The 21,349-nt window shown below is 41.1% G+C and overlaps 1 protein-coding gene across 1 annotated transcript in view; it reads right to left on the bottom strand.

Moving 5' to 3' along the window:
• MTHFD1L (methylenetetrahydrofolate dehydrogenase (NADP+ dependent) 1 like) overlaps window positions 1–21,349 on the bottom strand; it is a 182,248-nt gene that overhangs the window by 105,460 nt on the left and 55,439 nt on the right. Inside the window, exons 16-20 of the mRNA XM_063098373.1 lie at window positions 20,525–20,599; window positions 19,010–19,112; window positions 11,889–11,965; window positions 6,668–6,808; window positions 4,337–4,405 (exon numbers count right to left, since the gene is read on the bottom strand). Coding sequence (XP_062954443.1) covers window positions 4,337–4,405; window positions 6,668–6,808; window positions 11,889–11,965; window positions 19,010–19,112; window positions 20,525–20,599 — 465 coding nt within the window. The remainder of the gene's footprint in view (window positions 1–4,336; window positions 4,406–6,667; window positions 6,809–11,888; window positions 11,966–19,009; window positions 19,113–20,524; window positions 20,600–21,349) is intronic.

Raw genomic sequence — 21,349 nt, 5'->3', positions numbered from 1 at the left:
CTAACTCAAAGGCATAAAAATATTTATCTTGAGTACAATATTTTATTTTATATGCAGAACACATAGGAATGTAAAGCAAGAACTACCTTCTCATGGTAAATCTATGAATATTCTCCATAATGGACTTTTCAAACATTTCACAAGATTAATGCTTCAATTACTCACTTGTTTACTGCAGCCCCAGAAGAGCACTGTCCAAAAGAATTTTCTGTGACACTAGAAATATTCTCTGTGCTGTCCAATACCATAGTCACCAGCCACACGTGGTTACCGAGCACTTAAAATATGGCTAGTAAAATTTTTAAAAATAAATGCGTAAATTAAAATATGGCTAAAATGACTGAAGAACTGAAGTTTTAATTTTATTTAAATTCAATTAATTTAGATTAAAATAACCACATGTGGCCAGTGGCCACCATATTAGACAGCACACTCAGCACATGGTGTTTCCACCAACACAGCATATGGCTAGCCCATAGGAAAATGAAAATGTTAAGACCTCTTCATTCCCTTCCACGGGAATTCTTGATTAAGTCTTCCACGGGATTCTTGATTAAGTCTTCCACGGGATTCTCAGCCTGGCTACATATGAGAATCACCTGGGGTACACAGACCTTAACCCCAGACATGCTGGTTCACTTGGTCTGGGGTTGAGCCTGGCATTATTCAGAATTCCTAAATCTTCCCTGGAGCTTCTAAAGTGCAGCCAGGATCAAGAACCGCTGGTCTCCTGGTGACTTGCAGGGACGTGGCCCTTGATAACCTCCCATGGGACTAACAATCGAGTGCGTTCAAATATGAACACTAAAGCACAATCTGCAAACTAATCAATGCTTTTTAGATTATCCGCTGATGTAGATTTCTAGTGTCATCCATTAACGATGTTAATCCAGAGTGACTATGTAGGATCCAGTAGGTAAATATCTTAACCGAATGCTGTGTATTATTTATCAAACAAGGCCCATTATCTGTTAAAGTAGTCTCAAAACAGCCAAAGCCTTAAATGAAAAACAGACACAAACATGAGTAAAGTAAAAACAGCTCAGGGGCAACCTAACCTACTACTTCATCCATTTAAATGGAAACCAAACCTTCAGAGTGGGAAATACCTTAGAGGAGCAAGTCATCTCTAATATTTAAAGATAATTATCGAAAAGAATAAACCGATTATATCTAATAAGCATTCATTTTTGAGGGAGAAGTGTTATGAGGAAGCAATATCACGTTGCTTTGTTTTTTTTCTTTCATTCAGTTATTTAACAAATATGCATTTTTAGAAGCAACGGAGTAAAAATAATAAGCATTCACTTAATTATTCAACGAGGGTTCACTGAGCCCCTAACAGGTGTCAGGCACCTTCTAGGAGTTGGGGATGTGGTGGTGAATAAGATGGAGAAGGTGCTGCTCTCATCCCGGTGGGAGGAGAAATACAGAGAACAAATTAGGAAGTGGGAAACTCTCAGACACCTTTCCATGCTGTGCAGAGATGACAAGACTGCAGCACTGCTGAGTGACTGGGCTGCAGCAGACTGAGTGGCCTCTCCGAGCGGCTGATATTTGCATGATGTGTGACTGAGGGATGCAGAGGAGTCAGACACATGAAGATCAGGAAGAGCGCCCCAGGCAGTGGGGTCTGCTGTGCAAAGGGCCAGGGCAGGAAGTGAGGGACGAGGATGAGGGATGAAAGGGGGAAGGGGCGGGGGCTGGACCCTGTGGACTTTCCACACCGGAGAGGGGACGTGGGTAAACCACGGAAGAACTCTAGGCAGGAGGGCACCAAGGGCTTGATTAGGATTTTGAGCTCTCTGGCTGTTGGGCAGAGAAAGGATTCTGGAAGAGAAGAGTAGAAACAGAGAGACTAGTGGGAGGCTGCTGCAGGGTGCAGGAGGAGTGCGAGAAGGGGACAGAGCAGAGAGATAGATAGAGACAGGGAGTGGGAAGGGGGAAGAGGCCTCCAGGATGATCCCTGGGTTTTGGCCCGAACAACTGGCTAGGTTTGGGGATAGGAGCAAGTTGGGAGGAAGTGGGAGGTGGTTGGGAATCAAAGGTCCTGTTTTCTACCTCAGTTTGAAATGCCTTTTAAGCACCCAAGTGGCTCTTGGAAATTACACCGACAAGTCTGAAATGCCAGGTTTAGGAGATTCAGACAAGAGTCTGGGAGTCATCACTTGGCTGACACGGGGGACAGCACAGCTAGACATGAGGGGTCAGGTCCTCTGACACTTAGAAGGAAACGGAGGAGAAGCTGAAGCAAAGGAAAAGGAGGAGGGGCCAGCAGGAAGGGCCAGGAGATGGGGGGGTTCCAGAACCAGAAGCAGCAAGTCCTCCAAACCAAGACACGGTCAGCTGCGTGGAAGCCTGCTGAGGGCCAAGTAAGACACGGACAGAGAAATGGAGACTTGGTGGCACAGAGACAGGTGATCTTGACAAGAGCAGTCAGGAGAGGCAGAGGTCAGTTATGGTGGAGACCCCAATTACGGTGAAGGGAGCAGAGGATTGGAGCAGAGGTTCTAGAAGGTTTGTCAAGAAAGAGGAGGGAACAGGTGTGCAGGAGGAAGAGGCTCAGCACCAGCAGGCAGCTGCCCCTTCCCCGAGGCTGCAGGCACCTGATTCCTCCCGCCTCCCCTGCTCAGGGACCCTCAGGCTGCACCCTCACTCGGCCCCTTCCAGCTCTGTCTGCTCTCACCATTTCTGACATATTGGCTTTTTTTTTTTTTTTTTTTTTTGTCGTTTTTTCGTGACCGGCACTCAGCCAGTGAGTGCACTGGTCAGTCCTATATAGGATCCGAACCCGCGGCGGGAGCGTTGCCGCGCTCCCAGCGCAGCACTCTACCAAGTGCGCCACGGGCTCGGCCCTGACATATTGGCTTTTAACTGGGTCTGGGTCTCTCTTCCTAGGCCCTTCACATTGGAAGAACATTCCTGCCCCATGGCCTCTGCACACAAAGCTCTTCTTCAGGACACACGCACGGCTCACTGCCTTGGTTTACCCACATCCCTGTCCCTGTCCAGGCATTGCTTTTGCAGACAGGCACACAGACACCCCCCTGCATCATTCTGTTCCCTCATTCCCTCTGACTGTTCTTCTGTCCTCGCCATCAACCAACATGCTATGTGCTTAGTTATTTGTCTACTGTCTGCCTCCCCCACTAATGTGGAGGCCCCAAGAGTGCAGGGGCTTGAAACGTTCCCTGCTATCAGCACCTACTATACCACATGGATCCATGTTATGTGTTAAATAAGTGTTTAATCTTTTAAACTCTGTTAGGTTAGTTGTGGTTGCTATAACCATTTTACATGGGAGAAAATTGAGGCTGAGAGATTAGAGAACTTGCCCAAGGGCACAGTTAACAAATGGCAGAGCGTCCACTCAAATGAAGCTTTCTATCCACTGAATGAATGAATAAATGGACAGATACTCTGCTTGTCTTTCTGCTGTGTACTACAACACAGTTCCCTTGGGTCTCCTCCACCGCTCTCTGTCCCTCTACAGCTTGAGCACAAATAGCCAGTTTGCACCACTCTGCACATTTCTTCCCAACTCCATATTTAGTGACATCTGGAAGGGACACAGAAATTGGCCACGGTGGGAATGTTTACATTACATTACAAATTGGCAAATGCTACAAACCAGGGATTTTTCCCCCAGGGAGCTGACTGCTAAAACATTTACCAGGACGACACTGTCCCCCCAATTGCCTGCCCCTACCCTTCCACTTGCTCTTTGCTTAACCTGACCCAGATACTGCCTCCTTGTTTGGGCCCAAATCCTGGGGTCTAATTAACTAGGAGGAAGGAATCAGACGATTACTAAATCAAATGAGTATGATTAGTGACCAGAAAACTAGATTAAAAATAGAGGCAACTTGACAAAAAAATTTAAGTTCAATAAAGACAAGAGCAGGGTAAGGCAGGGACAAAAGCAATATTCTTATAAAACTGCAGTACAGTATACTCTCCTGGAAAACATTTGTTGGCATTTACTGGGTTTTGCTTAGGAAAAACAACATAAAATATCTAAAACCTAAAGATTATGAGAGATTAAGTAAAAAAAAAGGCAAAATAGAAAACATAATGTAAATGTAGCTGTACAACCTATTGAAATAATAGAAAAATATTGACTTTCTAAGTTTCTCCTCCAGTCAGTTAGGCCAAGACATGAACCATATCAAAGAATCTATAAATTTACTTTTAACTTTTTCCCGGATGACCACGTTATTCTGATGGTCCTTGACTGACTCATATTGGCTGGAAATGCTCATGTTTTGTGTGACATAAAGGCAATCCAATTAATGCAAAGTCTATAAACAATTACTATAAAAAGAAAATCACTTACTTCTAGGGTCTGCATCAGATTTGGTTTTATTGCATCTTTCATCAAAACTGTCAAGGCACCTGTCACCCCCTACAGGACAGAAAAAGAAAAGATCATCGGGTAATGGTTAGTCTCTTGGCTGTTTCTCACCAGCCTGCTGCCTAGGTGGGCACCCCCCAGGCTGCTCTAGCCTCTGTCCCCCTCTCCCCACCAAAGCCACCCTACAATGGAAGAGTAGTGTGGGAGGGGCAGACCTCGCTCTTCTTCCAAAACCTTCCTTGATGGTGTTTAAGAGGCTTGTCATAAAATAGATTTTTCAATCCACAGAAAAGTGTTTTCTAGCAATTTATGCACATTCTATTTTCATTACCGGAGGCTTTACGATTGCCCAAAGAAATAAGATGAAGAACTGAAACAAGGCTATTTACAGAGCAGGAATGAAGAGGCCTACAAGGAAATGTCTAGAAGCACCTTTCTGGTTTGCCCCCTCACTCAACAGACTGCTGCATTTGAAAGGCTTCATGCTACTTCTCTTTGCAGAGTGAAGCTGATGTCATTTTTACATAAAATAAGGCTGCCTCCCTCCCACCCTACAAAGTTCCTTCTATAGAAAGGTTGGGTTCCTTCTATAGAAAAAAGAACACAGAAGAGAGAACAGGGATGATGCTTGAGAATTAGTGGAAAAAGTGTGCCAAAAAATGCCACAAGGCTAAAGTTTGATATTTTAAAAATGAGATGTCACTATTCACTTTGTTTTCTTCTTTCTTTCTTTTTTATTACATCCCTTCTCACTTTGCTGAAGAACTTGGGCAAAGTCTTGGTGTTTTCAACAAATTAGTCAGTTACAGAAAGTCTATAACATGAGCGAATGTCTGTGAATGTAGCTCTGGAAAAAAAAAAAAAAGCACTATCCCTTGCTGCATACCACATCACAAAATACAGTAGTACCATTTACCATGGCATGCTGCAGCTCTACCAGGTAAGTTAGCAGACTCCGGAGAATCTTCCTCAATCCAAAGTGTATTACTTTCTCCCTCTACTTCTATCCCCAACAAAACACAAAAGAAAACTAAAAGGACTAAACTTTGGGTTTGTTCCATACCTGAGAATTTTATCACACACATAAAAATAAATTTAAGGAAAAAATATTTGAGGATTAAGTTTCAAAATGCTCCTGACACATTTATTTCTGTCTAAGATTAACAGGATACAGAGAAATATATTTATATGGAAACTGTAATTTGTTAGTTTAGATACTAAAATGCTGAGATTTTGGTAATTTTAAAAAAGCAGCACTTTTACAGCAATGTGAACCTGGGTTTTCTCTTTAAGCCTTACACGAAGTACTCCACAGTGCTGCTGATATAAACCTTTCTATTTATCTGACAAGACCTATGAGATGAGTGAGTCAGATTCATTTCTTCAAAAGAGCCAAAAAGTAATCAAGACACTTTGGCAAAGGATATACATTACATCCTGAACTCTGGGAATTAATAAAATATTACTCTGCCCTTCTCCATTAACAGCTGTTTCTTAATAGTCAGTGTGCACTTCACGTTCCATTACAGTATGTGACCCAGTATGCAGAAAAACAAGCTTAAATTTAGAGTAATGGCTGTCCAATAGACCTATGTCATGCCTATGCACTTATAAACACATGAAAGCAAGTGAAATAGCTATGATACTAGCAGGGGTTCAGTCAACAGTAAAGATTGTTATTAAGAAGAAAAGACAGATTAGGGTTTCAAATTAGAAGCAGCACTAGAAAAGTGGCATGCAGTGATACCATGAAAGCTGCACAGAGAGCAGTGCTCTAGTCAGAGGGAGACAGAAGAGTAAGACTGAGGCAGAGATTTGCTTTTATAATGTGAAACCCAAATCTAAGGCACAAAATTAAATACTCTGGGTGCCGAGGGAGCAGGCTGGTGCCAAAAATGTGCCAATTTTATTTTCCTGTTCATGAAGGCATTTACTTCTATCCCTTGAAAAAGATGATTTGCCCTCAATGTCAGGCAGGCATAGATGGCACATTTTTAAAAAGCCACTGACTGCAGGAGGAAGACCCTACCTCACCCCAGGCAGAAGCAGAGATCAGGACTGGCAATAACGGCAAAAAGGTTATGAAATAAATGTCATGTGTTTTGATTGCAGCCACATACAAGCACATTATAAACGCCCGTGAGAACGCTAAGAAGCTGTAGGACAAACAGGCTTGTGAGGGAAAATGCGTGTGCAGAAATTCTCTGAATCCCCATTACACACACTGATATAAGGAAGAAAATCTTCCCTCTTCTGATTACAAAAGAACAAGGACAGCGAGTACGCTGGCACTTCTGAGTTGGACACACTCACCAAATCGTCTGCGGTCACAGGCTGCCCGCCTTTGTCACTGGCCACCACCATTCTTCCCAGCCTCTCCTTCATGTCTGTGAGGCTGTCAGTCAGGGCCAGCACTGCCATGATCTCACTGGCCACAGCGATGTCAAACTGCGCCTGAACCAGCCAAAGCAAAGACAGTGGTCAGCTTCCGTGCCATTGGGAGGGCCATTTCCATAAGGAGCCAGATTTCAGCAAGGAAGAGCCTGCAGGCCCCCGGGCTATCCTCAACAGGCCATGCTTGCATGCACAACAGTTATCTGAGTGTCTAGAGTATGCAGGGTCTTGTGCACGGTGCTCTGTAGGGTGGCCTCCCTAGGGTGGCCACACCCTTCACTGTGCTCTGTTGAGCAGGAATTGGCTGGGGTAGGCCCCTGTTACACCCACTCATAACACCATGTGGTTTGCTATTGTAGCATGTCTCAGACTTGTAATTAATTATTAATGTCATTATCTGCCTGTGTGTCTCCACTATTGGACTGTAAGTGCCATGAAGGCAGGGACCATACTGGGAAGGATCACTTCTAAAGCCCCAGGATGAAGGACTGTGTGTGAACCTCAACACATATGGACTCAACACATAAGGACTGAGTGAATGAAGAGCCTACTGACTACCTCCGCTGTTAGCAACCGGTCTGTCAAGGAGGCTGCATTTGTCTCTTCAGCAAAGAGAGGAGGAGTAAGTACTAAAAGAAGTTGGCTTCTGTGTCTGTTGCCAGTTTCCCAGACTTAGAACTCCACATAGCAGTGAGGTCACACTCACTCAGATGACGGCACAGATCAATTTTCAGATGCCCATGAGGGTACAGCCAAATCAGATCTTGCAGCTCCTAGCAATGAAAACTAGAGAGCAGTGACTCTCTGCAAAATGTTCCCAGGACTTTCTATTCCCCTCTCCTGGCTTTGACTCCAGGTGTGCAAAGTCCCACAGGAAGAAGAGGAGACACGAGGAATGTGTACTTCCTCCTCGTCATGATGTAGCCACTGGAAAAGCTTCCCCAAACACAATCACTTCATTACGCTCCAGTGTAATCCCCTTCTTCCCAAGGGGAGTGTGAGCCAGACAAGTTCAAGTTTACCAAGAGAGAAAGTGGCGGTGCCTGGGTGGGATCACCTTACGAGACGTTTTATTGTCCATTTCCGTCACTGACATGTGAGGAAATGAAGGAAATAAGGAGCTTTCTGGCTACTTCCTGGTTGAAATTGCATTAGTCATTGATTTAGTCAAAAAGTATGACCTGAAAGTCAAATACAACTATATTCAATTATTACATTCTCAGTATAACTCATTACAAACATAGTGATGTTTTCATTGTTTGAAATTTAGGACTCAGCACACCACCATTCCATTATTAACAGTACACATAAGAAAACGACTAAAAATATTAAGATTTTCTATACAAAACATGAGACACAAATAATAAGTAGAATTTTATAATGCATATACAAGTCCTTTATTTGTAATTGTTAACAATTTCAAAATTTTGCATCTTGAGCAACATCAAAAATGAAACAAATGAGGTCAACTTAAATTTCACTGTTACTCATTTTACTGACCGGATCATGTGCACAGCAAAGGGCTGCTCATTTCTGTTTTGCAGATAAAATATTTCAAAATCATATAAAGGTGCAAATGAGATTATTTTTATTGTTTATCAGACTATCACAATCTTAAAGCACAACATGCAACATTGGCAAGGATGTGAATCAGTATAACTATTCTGAAAGATAATATGGAAATATACGTCAACATTTGAAAATTGCATCCTTTTTGGCTGAGCAATTATACATTTGGGAATTTGTCCTAAGGATATTATCGGACAAGTATACACACAAATCTGTATGTATGGGTACTACAGGTTATTTGTGAAAGCCCAACACTGCCAACACCCTACATGTCCATTAACAGGGGGAACTGGCTGAATAAATTATGGTACATCTTGAAGATGACATATTATATAGCCATTAAAAATGATACAGATCTTTTTTTAAATGACATAAAAAGATGTTCTCAATAGAGTCTTATGGTTAAAAATAAAAAAAGTTATAGCTCTTAAATACAGTATCTTTTTACTTAAAAACGTATGCATAAAGCAATACAAAACATAACCTTGGGCAAGTTACTTAACACAACATCCCTACTTTTCTCATTTGTAAATCAGATTTACAAATTAAATATGCTAATGTATGCAGTGGGTCGATCAATACAAGGCACAGGGGAAGCATACAGATCATAGCCATTGTCAATCTTCCCTCTCTCCAGTGCTACTTAAAATGGTACAAAAATACACGGAGAGAAGGTTAAAATCCTTCTTTACTACTCCCTTTCTTTTCCAATCCTCTTTGCAGTATCAACTAACGTCAACTATGGGTGTACATCTTTCCAGTTTAGGTTCTTGTATACATATATGAACATGTATGCTGGCTTTTTCTTAATATAAACGGGATTGTACTACCTGTATTTTACTTTTTAAAATTAAAAAAACAAAACAAAACTTTTTAACCTTTCCATTTCATGACTGGTGTAAGAGCCCTATTTATGTCACTCCACCTATACACACTTATTTTCAACCCCCACATGTATCTGTGGTACAGAAGGATGCACCAAATATATGTAACCATCCCTACGGATGGACATTTAGAGTGTTTCAAATTTTCACCATTACAAATAATGCTGTAAAATATATCCTTATATATAGGTTTCTTTTTTTTTTCACATAAGCAAATATTTCTTCTTTTTAAAAATAATTTTAGTCCTGAAGTTGTAATTGTTGGGTCATTTCAAATATTAATACTAACAAACAGTTATCCAAAAAGGTTTTGCCAATTTCTACTTGCACCAGCACTGTATAAAAGTCTGTGTTTCCCTGCATCCTAACTAACACCAAGTATTAGCTATTTACATTCTGATAAGCTCATAGGTAGATAATACTTCACAGTGGTTTTCATTTGCAGTTTTGTGATTACTTGTGATTATCTTTTCATGTTGCTATTTTATTTGTTTGTAAACTGTCTTTTATTATTTTATTCATTGGATACCTACTGCTATTGTGTAACAAAGTTCTGCTCTAAGTGTGGGAAATACAGCAGTGAGTAAAACAGACAAATCCCCGCCCTTGTATAACTCCTGATTTAGTAGGAAAGGCTGAGAATAAACCTGAGAGGCAGGGATGACTGTCAAGGATATAAGTCCAGCAGGGAAAGGAGAGAGGGAGTCTGGGACAGGCCATTTGTGGTTTTTAACAAGGTGGCCAGGGAAGGCCTTACTGAGAGAGCAACATTTGAGTATTAGCTTGCACATGAATCCTTGTTACACATGTTGCATGTACTACCCACCAGGTCTGTTACTGGTCTTTTTATGTTTCTGTATGTGTGACTTCTTTATACTGAAGACTTAAATTTTTTATTGTATCAAAATATCTATTCTATGCTTTACAGTTTCTGCATTTTGTGTCAGTTACAGTTCATACCTCGGTCTCCTGCTAATATGTTTGGTTTATTCCAGCCAGCTTATTTTATATTTTCTATGCAACATCTTTTATTGTTGCTGCTGTTTTTCTCTTTCTGCTGAGGGATTCTAGGTTCAGAAATCATTTTCCTTCAGAACTCTGAATCATTTTCCCCAGTGTCACCTAGTTTTTGGTACTGTTAATGAGAGGCCTGCCACCAACACAAGTCTTTATTCCTTATGACTAATCAAACCTTTCCTCTCTGGCAGCTCTTAGGAATTTTTTTTAATCCTTTGTGCTCTAAAATTTCAATAAAATGTGTCTGGCTGTAAGTCTGGGCTATGGCCCAGCACAGTGTCTCAGAAAGGTGTCCATTCACCAGCTTCCTGGGAGCTGATGTTAACCACTAACCCTGAGGGGTGTGCCGCTTCTCTGCTGTGTCTGAGAGAGGAGCTATCTATTGCCTGTGAATCTAGAGATCCCCCTCAAACGCTCCCAATCTCCATCAATCCAATTCCATCTTCCTATCTTTCAGAAGCCTCCCAAAACTTATGGCAATGATTCTGGTTTTCTATCACGAATACTGACTTTTTGAAATCTGCTTATAAGTGCAAGTTCCAGGATTTGGAAGAGTAGGAGGAGGTGCTTGGGCTTAGTTTCTCTTCTTGACCCACTCCCCATATTCGCTTTTTAATTCAAGAGATTTCAAATGGTCCAAAAATCTATTTGGTGTGAGGACTGGTTATTACAGTACAAGTGACTCTTTTTTTCACTAATAAAAACTTAACGCAAAAGCCATAAATCTAGTACTGTCCTAAAAATATAAAGTTTATTACTAATTAAAAAAAATATAGAAGCCCACTGTGCCCGACTAAAAAAATCACGCAATGAATTTATAATCCCTAAGCCACTGACTCACACTGGAGATTTATTAAAATGAAAATCACAATTTTTCTTCCACGCTCTCTGTATTTTTGTTGTAAGCCATTATCCTTTAAAGAAAAATCCCTCATGCCATTAAGCCTAATAACGAGGTATTTGTTCTCTGATTTATGAAATTTGAGTAATGTGTCTGAGATTTTCATTTTTTAGTTGTTATGCAGATATAGTTTTAACTGTATGGGTTTCCAATAAAACATGTAAGAATATATATTCGAGAGACACCCTTAGTGCCTTTTCTCAGAAGCACAACTGAAAACACATACAGGAAAAATACTAAGAAGACACCAGAGTCTTCATGCCTCTTGATCTCTCCCAGTCCTGCTGAGGGACTGGAAACACCACCTGGCATGGGTGGGAGGGCCACTGGACACTGCAGGTGGGGGACAAGAAGAAAAAAGCAGAGAGCAAACTTTGGGCCTGGTGGAAACTAATGTGAGTAAAACCAAGGCTGTGGTCTGAATGTCCCCCGGCTCACACTGGAGCTTAATCCCCAATGTTGTATTTGAAAGGTGAGGCCTTTAAGAGGTGATTGGCCCATTTATGGAGTAATGGGTTATCAAGGAGTAGACTAGTGGCTTTACAAAAGGAGGAAGCAGCATGTTAGAGAACTTTAGCACCCCTCTCTGCACAGAGTCCCCACCAGGAAGAAGGCCCTCACCAAATGTGTTCCCTCGGCCTTGGACTTCCCAGCCTCCCAAACTGTAAGAAATAAACTTATTTTCTTTATAAATAACCCAGTTTCAGGTATTCTGTTATAAGCAACAGAAAACTAAGACACCCACTCCATGGGATAAAGCACCACCTACCTGCCGGGAATACCCCTTTTCGGTGCTTGCTTGCCCGATCGTTATTTTTCGCAGAAATCGGTCATTTGTATCCAATACTGAAAGAGAAGAAAACGGATTACTTATTCAATCAACAAATATGAACTGGCTTCATAGCATGTACCTGGCACTGTTCTGATGCCAGGGAAAGACGAGGTCCGGCTTCCCCTTAGCTAACAGTCTAACGGGTGGATATAGAGAAGCAATCAAATAAACAAGGAAATATCTGCTAGTGATGTGCCTTAGCAAGGTAAAAGAGGTGATGTGACAGAATGTGTTGGGCAATGGGAGGGTAGGGGGGGTGTTACTGCCCTTTTAAACTAGGCAGCAAGAAAAAGCATTTCTGAAATAGTGAAAAGATTTTGGGTACAAATAGCGGTGATCGTGTAAGTATTGTGAATGTATTTAATGTCACAATATACTTACAAATGGTTAAAATGATAAATAGTATGTTATGTATCTTTTACCACAATAAAAAAAAAAACAAGTACATAATGTAGTATTGGAAAAAAAGTTAATCATGACTAAAGTAGGCACCAATTCTCTTTATTTTCTTCATTAACTTGTTTGAATTATACTGATCTAGATTTTATTTGTGAAAACCAGACTTGGTTTAGTGAAAACCATTTACAATGCCAGGAAACAAAGCCAGAAAAACACAGACTTTACTAATAATTTATGTGGCTTCAAATAACAAACTCTTCACACTGACAACTTAGATCCAATTCACTAAATGCATAATACGACAAAAGTGGAGATGGAAATTCTGCACTTGGGGACTGCAAGCGTCTGTAGGATGAAGAATGTCAACCTTTTCTTTTACACACTAAGCAGGAGCAGAGCTGCCTGCCCTGCCCACCTTCTACTGTCCCTAACTCAGCTCCTGCCAGTCTCTCTCCCTCACACACATACACACGCAGACACGCTCACACACGCTTGCACACTCAACCGACACTCATAAACATATAAACCTACTTTATAATTTTTAAAGATATATGCAGAGTATACACAAATTGAAAGGACTTCTTTTCAATATTATCACTAGCTCCTACTTTTATTCCCAAGGTGTATGATGCAGTCATGTAAAGTAAAAACATCTTCTATAATGTGTAGTATATATGATCTTGGCATCAGATTGAAGTGACCTTTTTATCAAATTTATTTAAGGATAACAATGGAAATTCAGCAAAGAGAAAACAAGCAAAAAAAAAAAAACAAAACAAAAACAAAAACAAAAAAAAACTTGGCGAGACCAATATCATTAGTGGCATCCAAAGCCCACGTGGGCCTTTAACATGGCCCGGGTAGAACAGGGCGTCTCACAATCCACTGGGATTTTGATACACAGGGAAAGACACTTGAGATACATAGGAGATGAAATGTGAAGGTTAAATCCCAACACACAAGACAGACAAATACCAGAAGATAACCCTAAATTAGTGACACTTAACAAAATTCTTGGCCTCTCAATGATAGAGCTAAAGGTGGAATAAGAAACGCACGTATTCATTCCAGGGATAAGCACTGAGGGCCTATTTTGTGCCCAGTCCTGCGCTAGCTGTACAGGGATACAAGGATGACTGAAAGCAGCTCCTGGCCAGGGGAAGACTGGGAGAGCCCCAGTAAGTGTGTGGGGAGGGAGGGGGCGGGGGGCAGGTCTATCTACTTATTCTTTGCTCTAGACGGTCCCTTTAGCTTTAGTACCACTGTGATGACCATGTCCTGGGGAATATCCAGAATGTGTCCAGTGGCTTCTTGAACAACTAACACCAGCCAAGAGCCCGGGTGGCATAAGTGCTGTGTTGGGGCAGGTCCACTCCTTCAGCTTCAGAGGAAGACACAACACCGATTCCCTACAACGTTGATGGGGCTGTGTTAGGAAGCTGCAACTTGATGTTGATCCGCTGAGGATGACTGAGGCGTGTGGCCCTCGGTCTATAGCCAGGAGACAGACAGATGAAGGAGAAGGGGGGAAGGCAAGCCTGTGAACCCCAGGGGGATCGGGGGCTCAGTCAGGAATGGGCTCTGACCTGCCCAACTGTGCGAAGTCCTGCTCATGTTCCACCAGGATGAATTGGCTTTTTATTCTGTTTATGTTAAGTGTTTCTAGAACGGTCTATCGGTTCCGGTTCCACCCTGTTACTAGAAACATGAGGGATTTACACTTCTGATATGAGGCACAGGATGAAATAATCCTTCGAACCCAGGAAGGGGTGACCATTAAATGGTGTGACATCCATATGGCCTAGAAGGTTTTCACTCCTCCCCATGGTCACTGAGTGTCCTGTCTAGTTATCAAATCATATAAAGACCTAATCCCATCACAAGGGCTATATGAGTTCGAGGTCTAAGCCAAAAAACCCTATTGGTAAATGTCCTAAATTTGTTTGATGGAGAGTCTTATTTCTTACATTAATTCATGGTAATAAAGGCCAAACTACTTATCAAATGTCATTCCAAATTTCTCTGACCCAGGTGGCTTGTCCATAGCAATAAAGTTTTCTTCACTTTAGGGACCTGGACAGTAATATGATTGTAGTATTTTCTGGAATAGTTTTTTGAAATTGTCACTTCCATTAAAATTGATTTGCAACCACAGAATGCTTCAACCTTTCTGCCTCCTCAGAGAGAAACCAATTGCACACCGGCCCTGGGTATAAGAGATGCTGTAGTCTTTCTCTTCCAAGACCCATGAATGAGACACTTCTGATGGCTGCCCAGGCTGGAATCCAAAGCAGATGTGGAGGAATGCCAACTGGTGTAAAAATTTCTCTTTTAGCATATCCACACGCTTGATTTAAAAAAACACACTAATTTCTACCTGCATGATTTTTCTTTGACCAGCAAGCCTCCAAAAAAGTTCTGAAGAGTAACAAACACACACGAAAAACCAGAAAAGGGCTGGCTGGTTAGCTCAGTTGGTTACAGCTGCCAAAAAAAAAAAAAAAAAAAAAAAAAAAAAGGCTAACACAAACTCACAAATGCCTTGAAAAAGCTGACTACACATTTTGTATGTAACTCATCTTTCCAATTATAAACAAATTTTAGAAAAAATATGTAGGCCCCCTAATTAAATGCTAAAAATAGTTGTGTCAGTTACTAAAAACGTTGTTGGTCTGTTCAAGAACAGAGGCATGTTAAGTAAGTTGTGATTCACCCACACAGGAATATTCTAGAGCCATTTAAAATGACCACTACAACAAAGAGTTAACAAAATAAAAATGCTTATGATATAAATAGAACTAGTAGGATATAAAGTCTATACACCCAAGTTATAATTAGAGCTACATACAAAACCCCGGTGCACAAAAAAACCAAAAACAGTAGTTTTATTAGTTTAGCGAGATACTACTTTTTATTCTTTTGAGATATTTCCAAAATCTCTATAATGTTATTACTTATTTTTAAATAAAAAAAATCCTTAAATTTTTCCAAGGAGATTTTAATTTAGTTTTGGGAGATAAGACACACAAAAAAACTACATAATAAAACTGTTACCACGATGATGTTTCATGATCATTTGAATGGTACTTTTGAGTTTGGAAAGTACTCTCACATTTATTTCAGTGGAGCCTCCATGGAGAGGCTGGCATTATGACTCCATTTTTTTAAAAAATATTTATTTTATTTATTTATTTATTTATAATTTATCTATCTATCTATTTATTATTTATTTTTTAATTTTATTTTGTCGATATACATTGTGGCTGATTATTGCTCCCCATCACCAAAACCTCCCTCCCTTCTCCCTCTCCCCCTCCCCCCCAACAATGTCCTCTCTGTTTGCTTGTCGTATCAACTTCAAGTAATTGTGGTTGTTATATCTTCTTCCCCCCCCCCCCCGGTTTCTGTGTGTGTGTGTGTGTGTGTGTGTGTGAATTTATATATTAATTTTTAGTTCCCACCAATAAGTGAGAACATGTGGTATTTCTCTTTCTGTGCCTGACTTGTTTCACTTAATATAATTCTCTCAAGGTCCATCCATGTTGTTGCAAATGGCAGTATTTCATTCATTTTTATAGCTGAGTAGTATTCCATTGTGTACATGTACCACATTTTCCGTATCCACTCATCTGATGATGGGCATTTGGGCTGGTTCCAACTCTTGGCTATTGTAAAGAGTGCTGCGATAAACATTGGGGAACAGGTATACCTTCGACTAGATGATTTCCATTCCTCTGGGTATATTCCCAACAGTGGGATAGCTGGGTCGTATGGTAGATCTATCTGCAATTGTTTGAGGAACCTCCATACCATTTTCCATAGAGGCTGCACCATTTTGCAGTCCCACCAACAATGGATGAGAGTTCCTTTTTCTCCGCAACCTTGCCAGCATTTATCGTTCAGGGTCTTTTGGATTTTAGCCATCCTAACTGGGGTGAGATGGTATCTCAGTGTAGTTTTGATTTGCATTTCCTGGAGGCTGAGTGATGTTGAGCATTTTTTCATATGTCTGTTGGCCATTTGTATATCTTCCTTAGAGAAATGCCTATACTTAGCTCTTTTGCCCATTTTTTAATTGGGTTGCTTGTTTTCTTCTTGTACAGTTGTTTGAGTTCCTTATATATTCTGGATATTAATCCTTTGTCAGACGTATATTTTGCAAATATTTTCTCCCACTCTGTTGGTTGTCTTTTAACTCTGTTAATTGTTTCTTTTGCTGTGCAGAAGCTTTTTAGTTTGATATAATCCCATTTGTTTATTTTTCCTTTGGTTGCCCGTGCTTTTGGGGTTGTATTCATGAAGTCTGTGCCCAGTCCTATTTCCTGAAGTGTTTCTCCTGTTTTCTTTAAGAAGTTTTATTGTTTCAGGGTGTATATTTAAATCCTTAATCCATTTTGAGTTGATTTTAGTATATGGTGAGAGGTATGGATCTAGTTTCATTCTCCTGCATATGGATTAAGTTATCCCAGCACCATTTGCTGAAGAGGCAGTCCCTTCCCCAGTGAATAGGCTTGGTGCCTTTGTCAAAGATCAGATGGCAGTAAGTGTGTGGGTTGATTTCTGGATTCTCTATTCTATTCCATTGGTCAGTGTGTCTGTTTTTATGCCAGTACCATACTGTTTTGGTTATTATAGCTTTGTAGTATAGCTTAAAGTCGGGTAGTGTTATGCCTCCAGCTTTATTTTTTTTGCTCAGCATTGCTTTGGCTATGCGTGGTCTTTTATTGTTCCATATAAACGTCTGGATAGTTTTTTCCATTTCTGAGAAAAATGTCTTTGGAATTTTGATGGGGATTGCATTGAATTTGTATATCACTTTGGGTAGTATGGACATTTTCACTATGTTGATTCTTCCAATCCAAGAGCATGGGATATCTTTCCATCTTCTTGTATCCTCTCTCATTTCTCTCAGCAGTGCTTTGTAGTTCTCATTATAGAGATTTTTCACCTCCTTGGTTAACTCAATTCCTAAGTATTTTATTTTTTTGGTGGCTATTGTAAATGGGCAGGCTTTCTTGATTTCTTGTTCTGCATGTTCACTATTGGAGAAAAGAAATGCTACTGATTTTTGTGTGTTGATTTTGTATCCTGCTACTGTGCTGAAATCATTTATCAATTCCAACAGTTTTTTTGTAGAGGTTTTAGGCTGTTCGATATATAGGATCATGTCATCTGCAAACAGGGACAGTTTGACTTCATCTTTTCCAATCTGGATGCCCTTTATGACTCCATTTTAAAGATAAGGGAACTGAGTTAAGTAGTTTGCCCAAATCTGTGCTTATAAATGGTAGAGCCTAGCCTTGGTCTCTGGTCTTTGTCTCTCCACCTCACGGTTTGTGGGAAAGCACCAAGTTCTTAATAGACTGGCCGAATGGGTCCAGGAGGGAGCGTCATAAAGAGTGAGACCTGGGCTGTATCTGGGAAGGCAGGACTGGCCTAGACAGGGAGCCAAGGCAGGATGGTTGAGCAAAGGCTGGAAGGATGAAGGAAGCCCTCCTGACTGGAAAATAGACAGGGAGCAAAGGGGCCTGAGGCCACACGATGGTGGTCCTCTAGGCCAGCTATATAATAGCGACTATTGCACAGGCTGCAGGGGGGCAGACTGGAGGAAGTGACAGGAGAACATCTCTGTTACTCTCAACCTACAGAATTGGAGGGATGGAAACGGAAGCAAGACAATTGATTAGAAGGCAACTGCTATACATCGGGCATCTGAAATGTCCTGAAAAGAGGGTAGAAATGGGAAAAATCTAGGAAGGATCAGGAATACATGCCACCTAACATTTCCGTAGCTCCCTAGAGTTTATAAAGTACGATTGCCACACTCCTGTGAAGTATCTATTATCATCTCCATTTCCATCTTCAAGAGACCGAGGCCCAGAACATATAACATGTCACATGGTGACATGTGTCTGTGTCACATGGTCACATGGTGAGACCGCAGCAAGGTGGGGACACATACTCAGGACTGCTGAGTCTACATCTGGTGCTTCTTCCCACTGTCCCACTCCATAGTGACTGACAGACAAAGAAGGCAGTGCAGGAGAAGGGAGGGGGTGTCACAGCCAAGAGGGAGGCAGGGCAGTCCGGAGGGAGTTCGCTGTGCTGCACCTGAAGCATTAAAGTGACACCTAGTAAATGGCAGGAAGCACATACCAGGCGTGGAGAAAACACTCAGCACTGACAATACAAGTTCATAGCTGCTTAGAGCCAAAGGTGAGAAAGGAAGAAATCAGGATGGTGGGTAGAGAAGGCAGCAGAACAAAGAAAGGGAGACACAGGCTTAAAAAGTGTTTTAAACGCAGAGACAAGAGGCCAAGGGAGAGCAAGACAGAAGAGAAAACTGAGTACTTTTCCTTGGAAATTTGGAAGAGCTGGGAGTGGGTGGGATGGAGCCCATAGAGAGCAGCTGGTTTGTACAGGAGGCAAGGATGAGGGAAGAGGACAGAAAAATAACTGTAACTGAAATACACTTGATCTTAGCCAAAAGGCCGAGAAGCGATAACTGTAACTGAAATAAATGGTGGGATTAGGAAGCACGGGCTGGGAAGACCATGGGAAGAAACAAACTGTGCATTTGTGAAGTTAATCCCAGAGCTTGAGCGTGAGCACGTTCTCCCAGCCGGGCAGTCAGCACGCTGTGCCTCCCCTGCTCCTACCTCTCTGCCATGTGATGGTGGGAGGGTCGATGTTGAGACGGGCGAAGCGACACATTTCCTCTTCTGTCAACGTGCTTGGATCAGTCTTGTTTATTCCCAGTTTCTAATGATGAAAGAAAAACTGCAATAAGTTTAAGAAGGAATAGAAAGCAAAAGGTAACCAAAATTATCCCTCTTTTTAAATTTTCTCCATGATTAGTAAAGCCTTTTAAAAAACTAAACTGAACTTCGTGCACATTGTAGGTTAGGTCCAGTCATACAAATAAATGCCAAAGTCCAAATATCTTCTACAAGTGGAAGATGCTGAAAATTTGTAAAAGATCCTTAAAATGACAGATCTGCAAATATAGAGCAGCTGACAATGTACGATGGCCAGGGGCTCTCCAGGCTGCTCTATGTGGTCACCCTGTACTGCCCAGAAAGGTCATAAACTGCTGTCCATGTAACCGATGCTCCAGGTCACCAGTTTTTCTTTTCAAATAAAAACACCAATAATTCAAGTAAAGTTTATGTCATGTTTCAAAACAAGTTATTTCTAATTCAGGGAGGGGAAAAAAACATTGAAACTATGAATGCATCTATTTTTGTAAAGAAAATATCCAAAGAAAGTGGTTTTTAATGAAGACATATAAAAAAAGAATCTGGGAAACAGAAACTGTACATATTATAGCTGCTGAGGATAGAATTACTCGTTACTCCCAACAAACTAAACTTGGTTCAGCAAGTGGGTGAATTTTTAAAACCATTTAATACCAACAGTGGTTGTAAATTCTACCATTAAGGTTTATTTCTCAGCCTCTGAAAAAGAGCTAGGGAAAGCATTGTGATTAGTAGGACATGAGCAACAAACAGCATTAGAAAAAAGATAACACGCATAAGAATTACAACGGCTTTCACAGGTACAACTGTAGTATATTGCTGCAACAAAAACCGAGGTAGATGAATTTTCAAAGCCTATCTTATTTCTCTAGAAATTTGACAAATTTTATAAAAATACTTCTTTTAGAAAGAGGAGGACTTACAAAAATTCTAATTTCTTAGTTGGCGAGGGTACTCATAGATTAGCAAAGCTGTCCTCTCATTTCCTAGATGAAGAAACTGAGCTCTAAAAAGACTGATTAAGGGCCGACCCCGTGGCGCACTCGGGAGAGTGCAGTGCTGGGAGTGCAGCAGCGCTCCCGCCGCGGGTTCGGATCCTATATAGGGATGGCCGGTGCGCTCACTGGCTGAGCGTGGTGCAGCTGGTCACAAAAAAGACAAAAAAATAAAAATAAAAAGAATAAAAAAATAAAAAGACTGATTAATTTGTCCATTTGGCTCTTTGCTGTAGGATCCAGGTTTCAAGCTTCTAATACTGTGTTCTCTCTCCATATTGTTATGTCACTTTAGAGTTTAATACCCAAAAGAGTATCTGAAAACCAAAATCAAGTTAAGTTGAAAATTTCTGGCTTTCACATCTTTCTGATGTGTTTCTAGGATATTTTCTTTTTAAAGAACCTCTAATTGGAAACTTACTTTTAGCCGAGCAAGTTGAATTTCTGAAAATTCTCTGACAGCATTCACTAAAGGAACCAGCCGATTATACAGAGCCTAAAAAAACAATACAAAAGTAAAACTTTCAAAAAGGGCCATTGGTGAACTTGGACAATTCACAGTATGTGAGAAAGTTCACTACATTTATAACCAAACTATGTGATATTGTGAAAAAATATATTTAGTCTTTGTCCCATCTCCTGACATACAACTCTTAAAGTCCTTAGAATCTCCAAGGTGGTAAAAGTCTTTTCATACACTAATGACGGCTGGCAGCCCTTAAATAGCTTCAGGATGGGGGCTGGTCACAGGAAAGACCAAGGTGGGACTTTGAGTCCCACCCCCCCAACCTTTGGGGAGGGGAGAGACGCTGAAGGATAAGTTGATCACCAGTGGCCAATTATTTAATCAATCATGCCTATGTAATGAAGCTTCCATAAAAACCCAAGAGGCCTGGGTTTGGAGAGCTTCTGGACACCTGAACACATGGAGGTTCCTAGAGGGTGGCACCCGGGGAGGGCATGGAAGCTCTGAGCCCCCGTACCTCGCCTTACACATCTCTTCATCTGTATCCTTTATAATATCCTCTATAATAAACCAGTAAATGTAAGTACGTTTTTCCCTGAGTTCTGTGAACTGCTCAGGCAAACTAATTAAACCCAAGGGGGTGGTTGTGGGAATCCTGATTTATAGCTGGTTGGTCAGAAGTTCCACAGGCCTGGACTTGCAACTGGCATCTGAAGTGGGGGCAGTCTTGGGAAGCCCTCAACCTGTGAGATCTGACAACTCAGGTAGATAGTGTCGGAA

This window comes from Cynocephalus volans, chromosome 5, assembly GCF_027409185.1.
Source record: "Cynocephalus volans isolate mCynVol1 chromosome 5, mCynVol1.pri, whole genome shotgun sequence".
NCBI lineage: Eukaryota > Metazoa > Chordata > Mammalia > Dermoptera > Cynocephalidae > Cynocephalus > Cynocephalus volans.
Note: the sequence above shows the minus strand (reverse complement) of the source record. Positions and strands in the feature narration are given on the sequence as shown.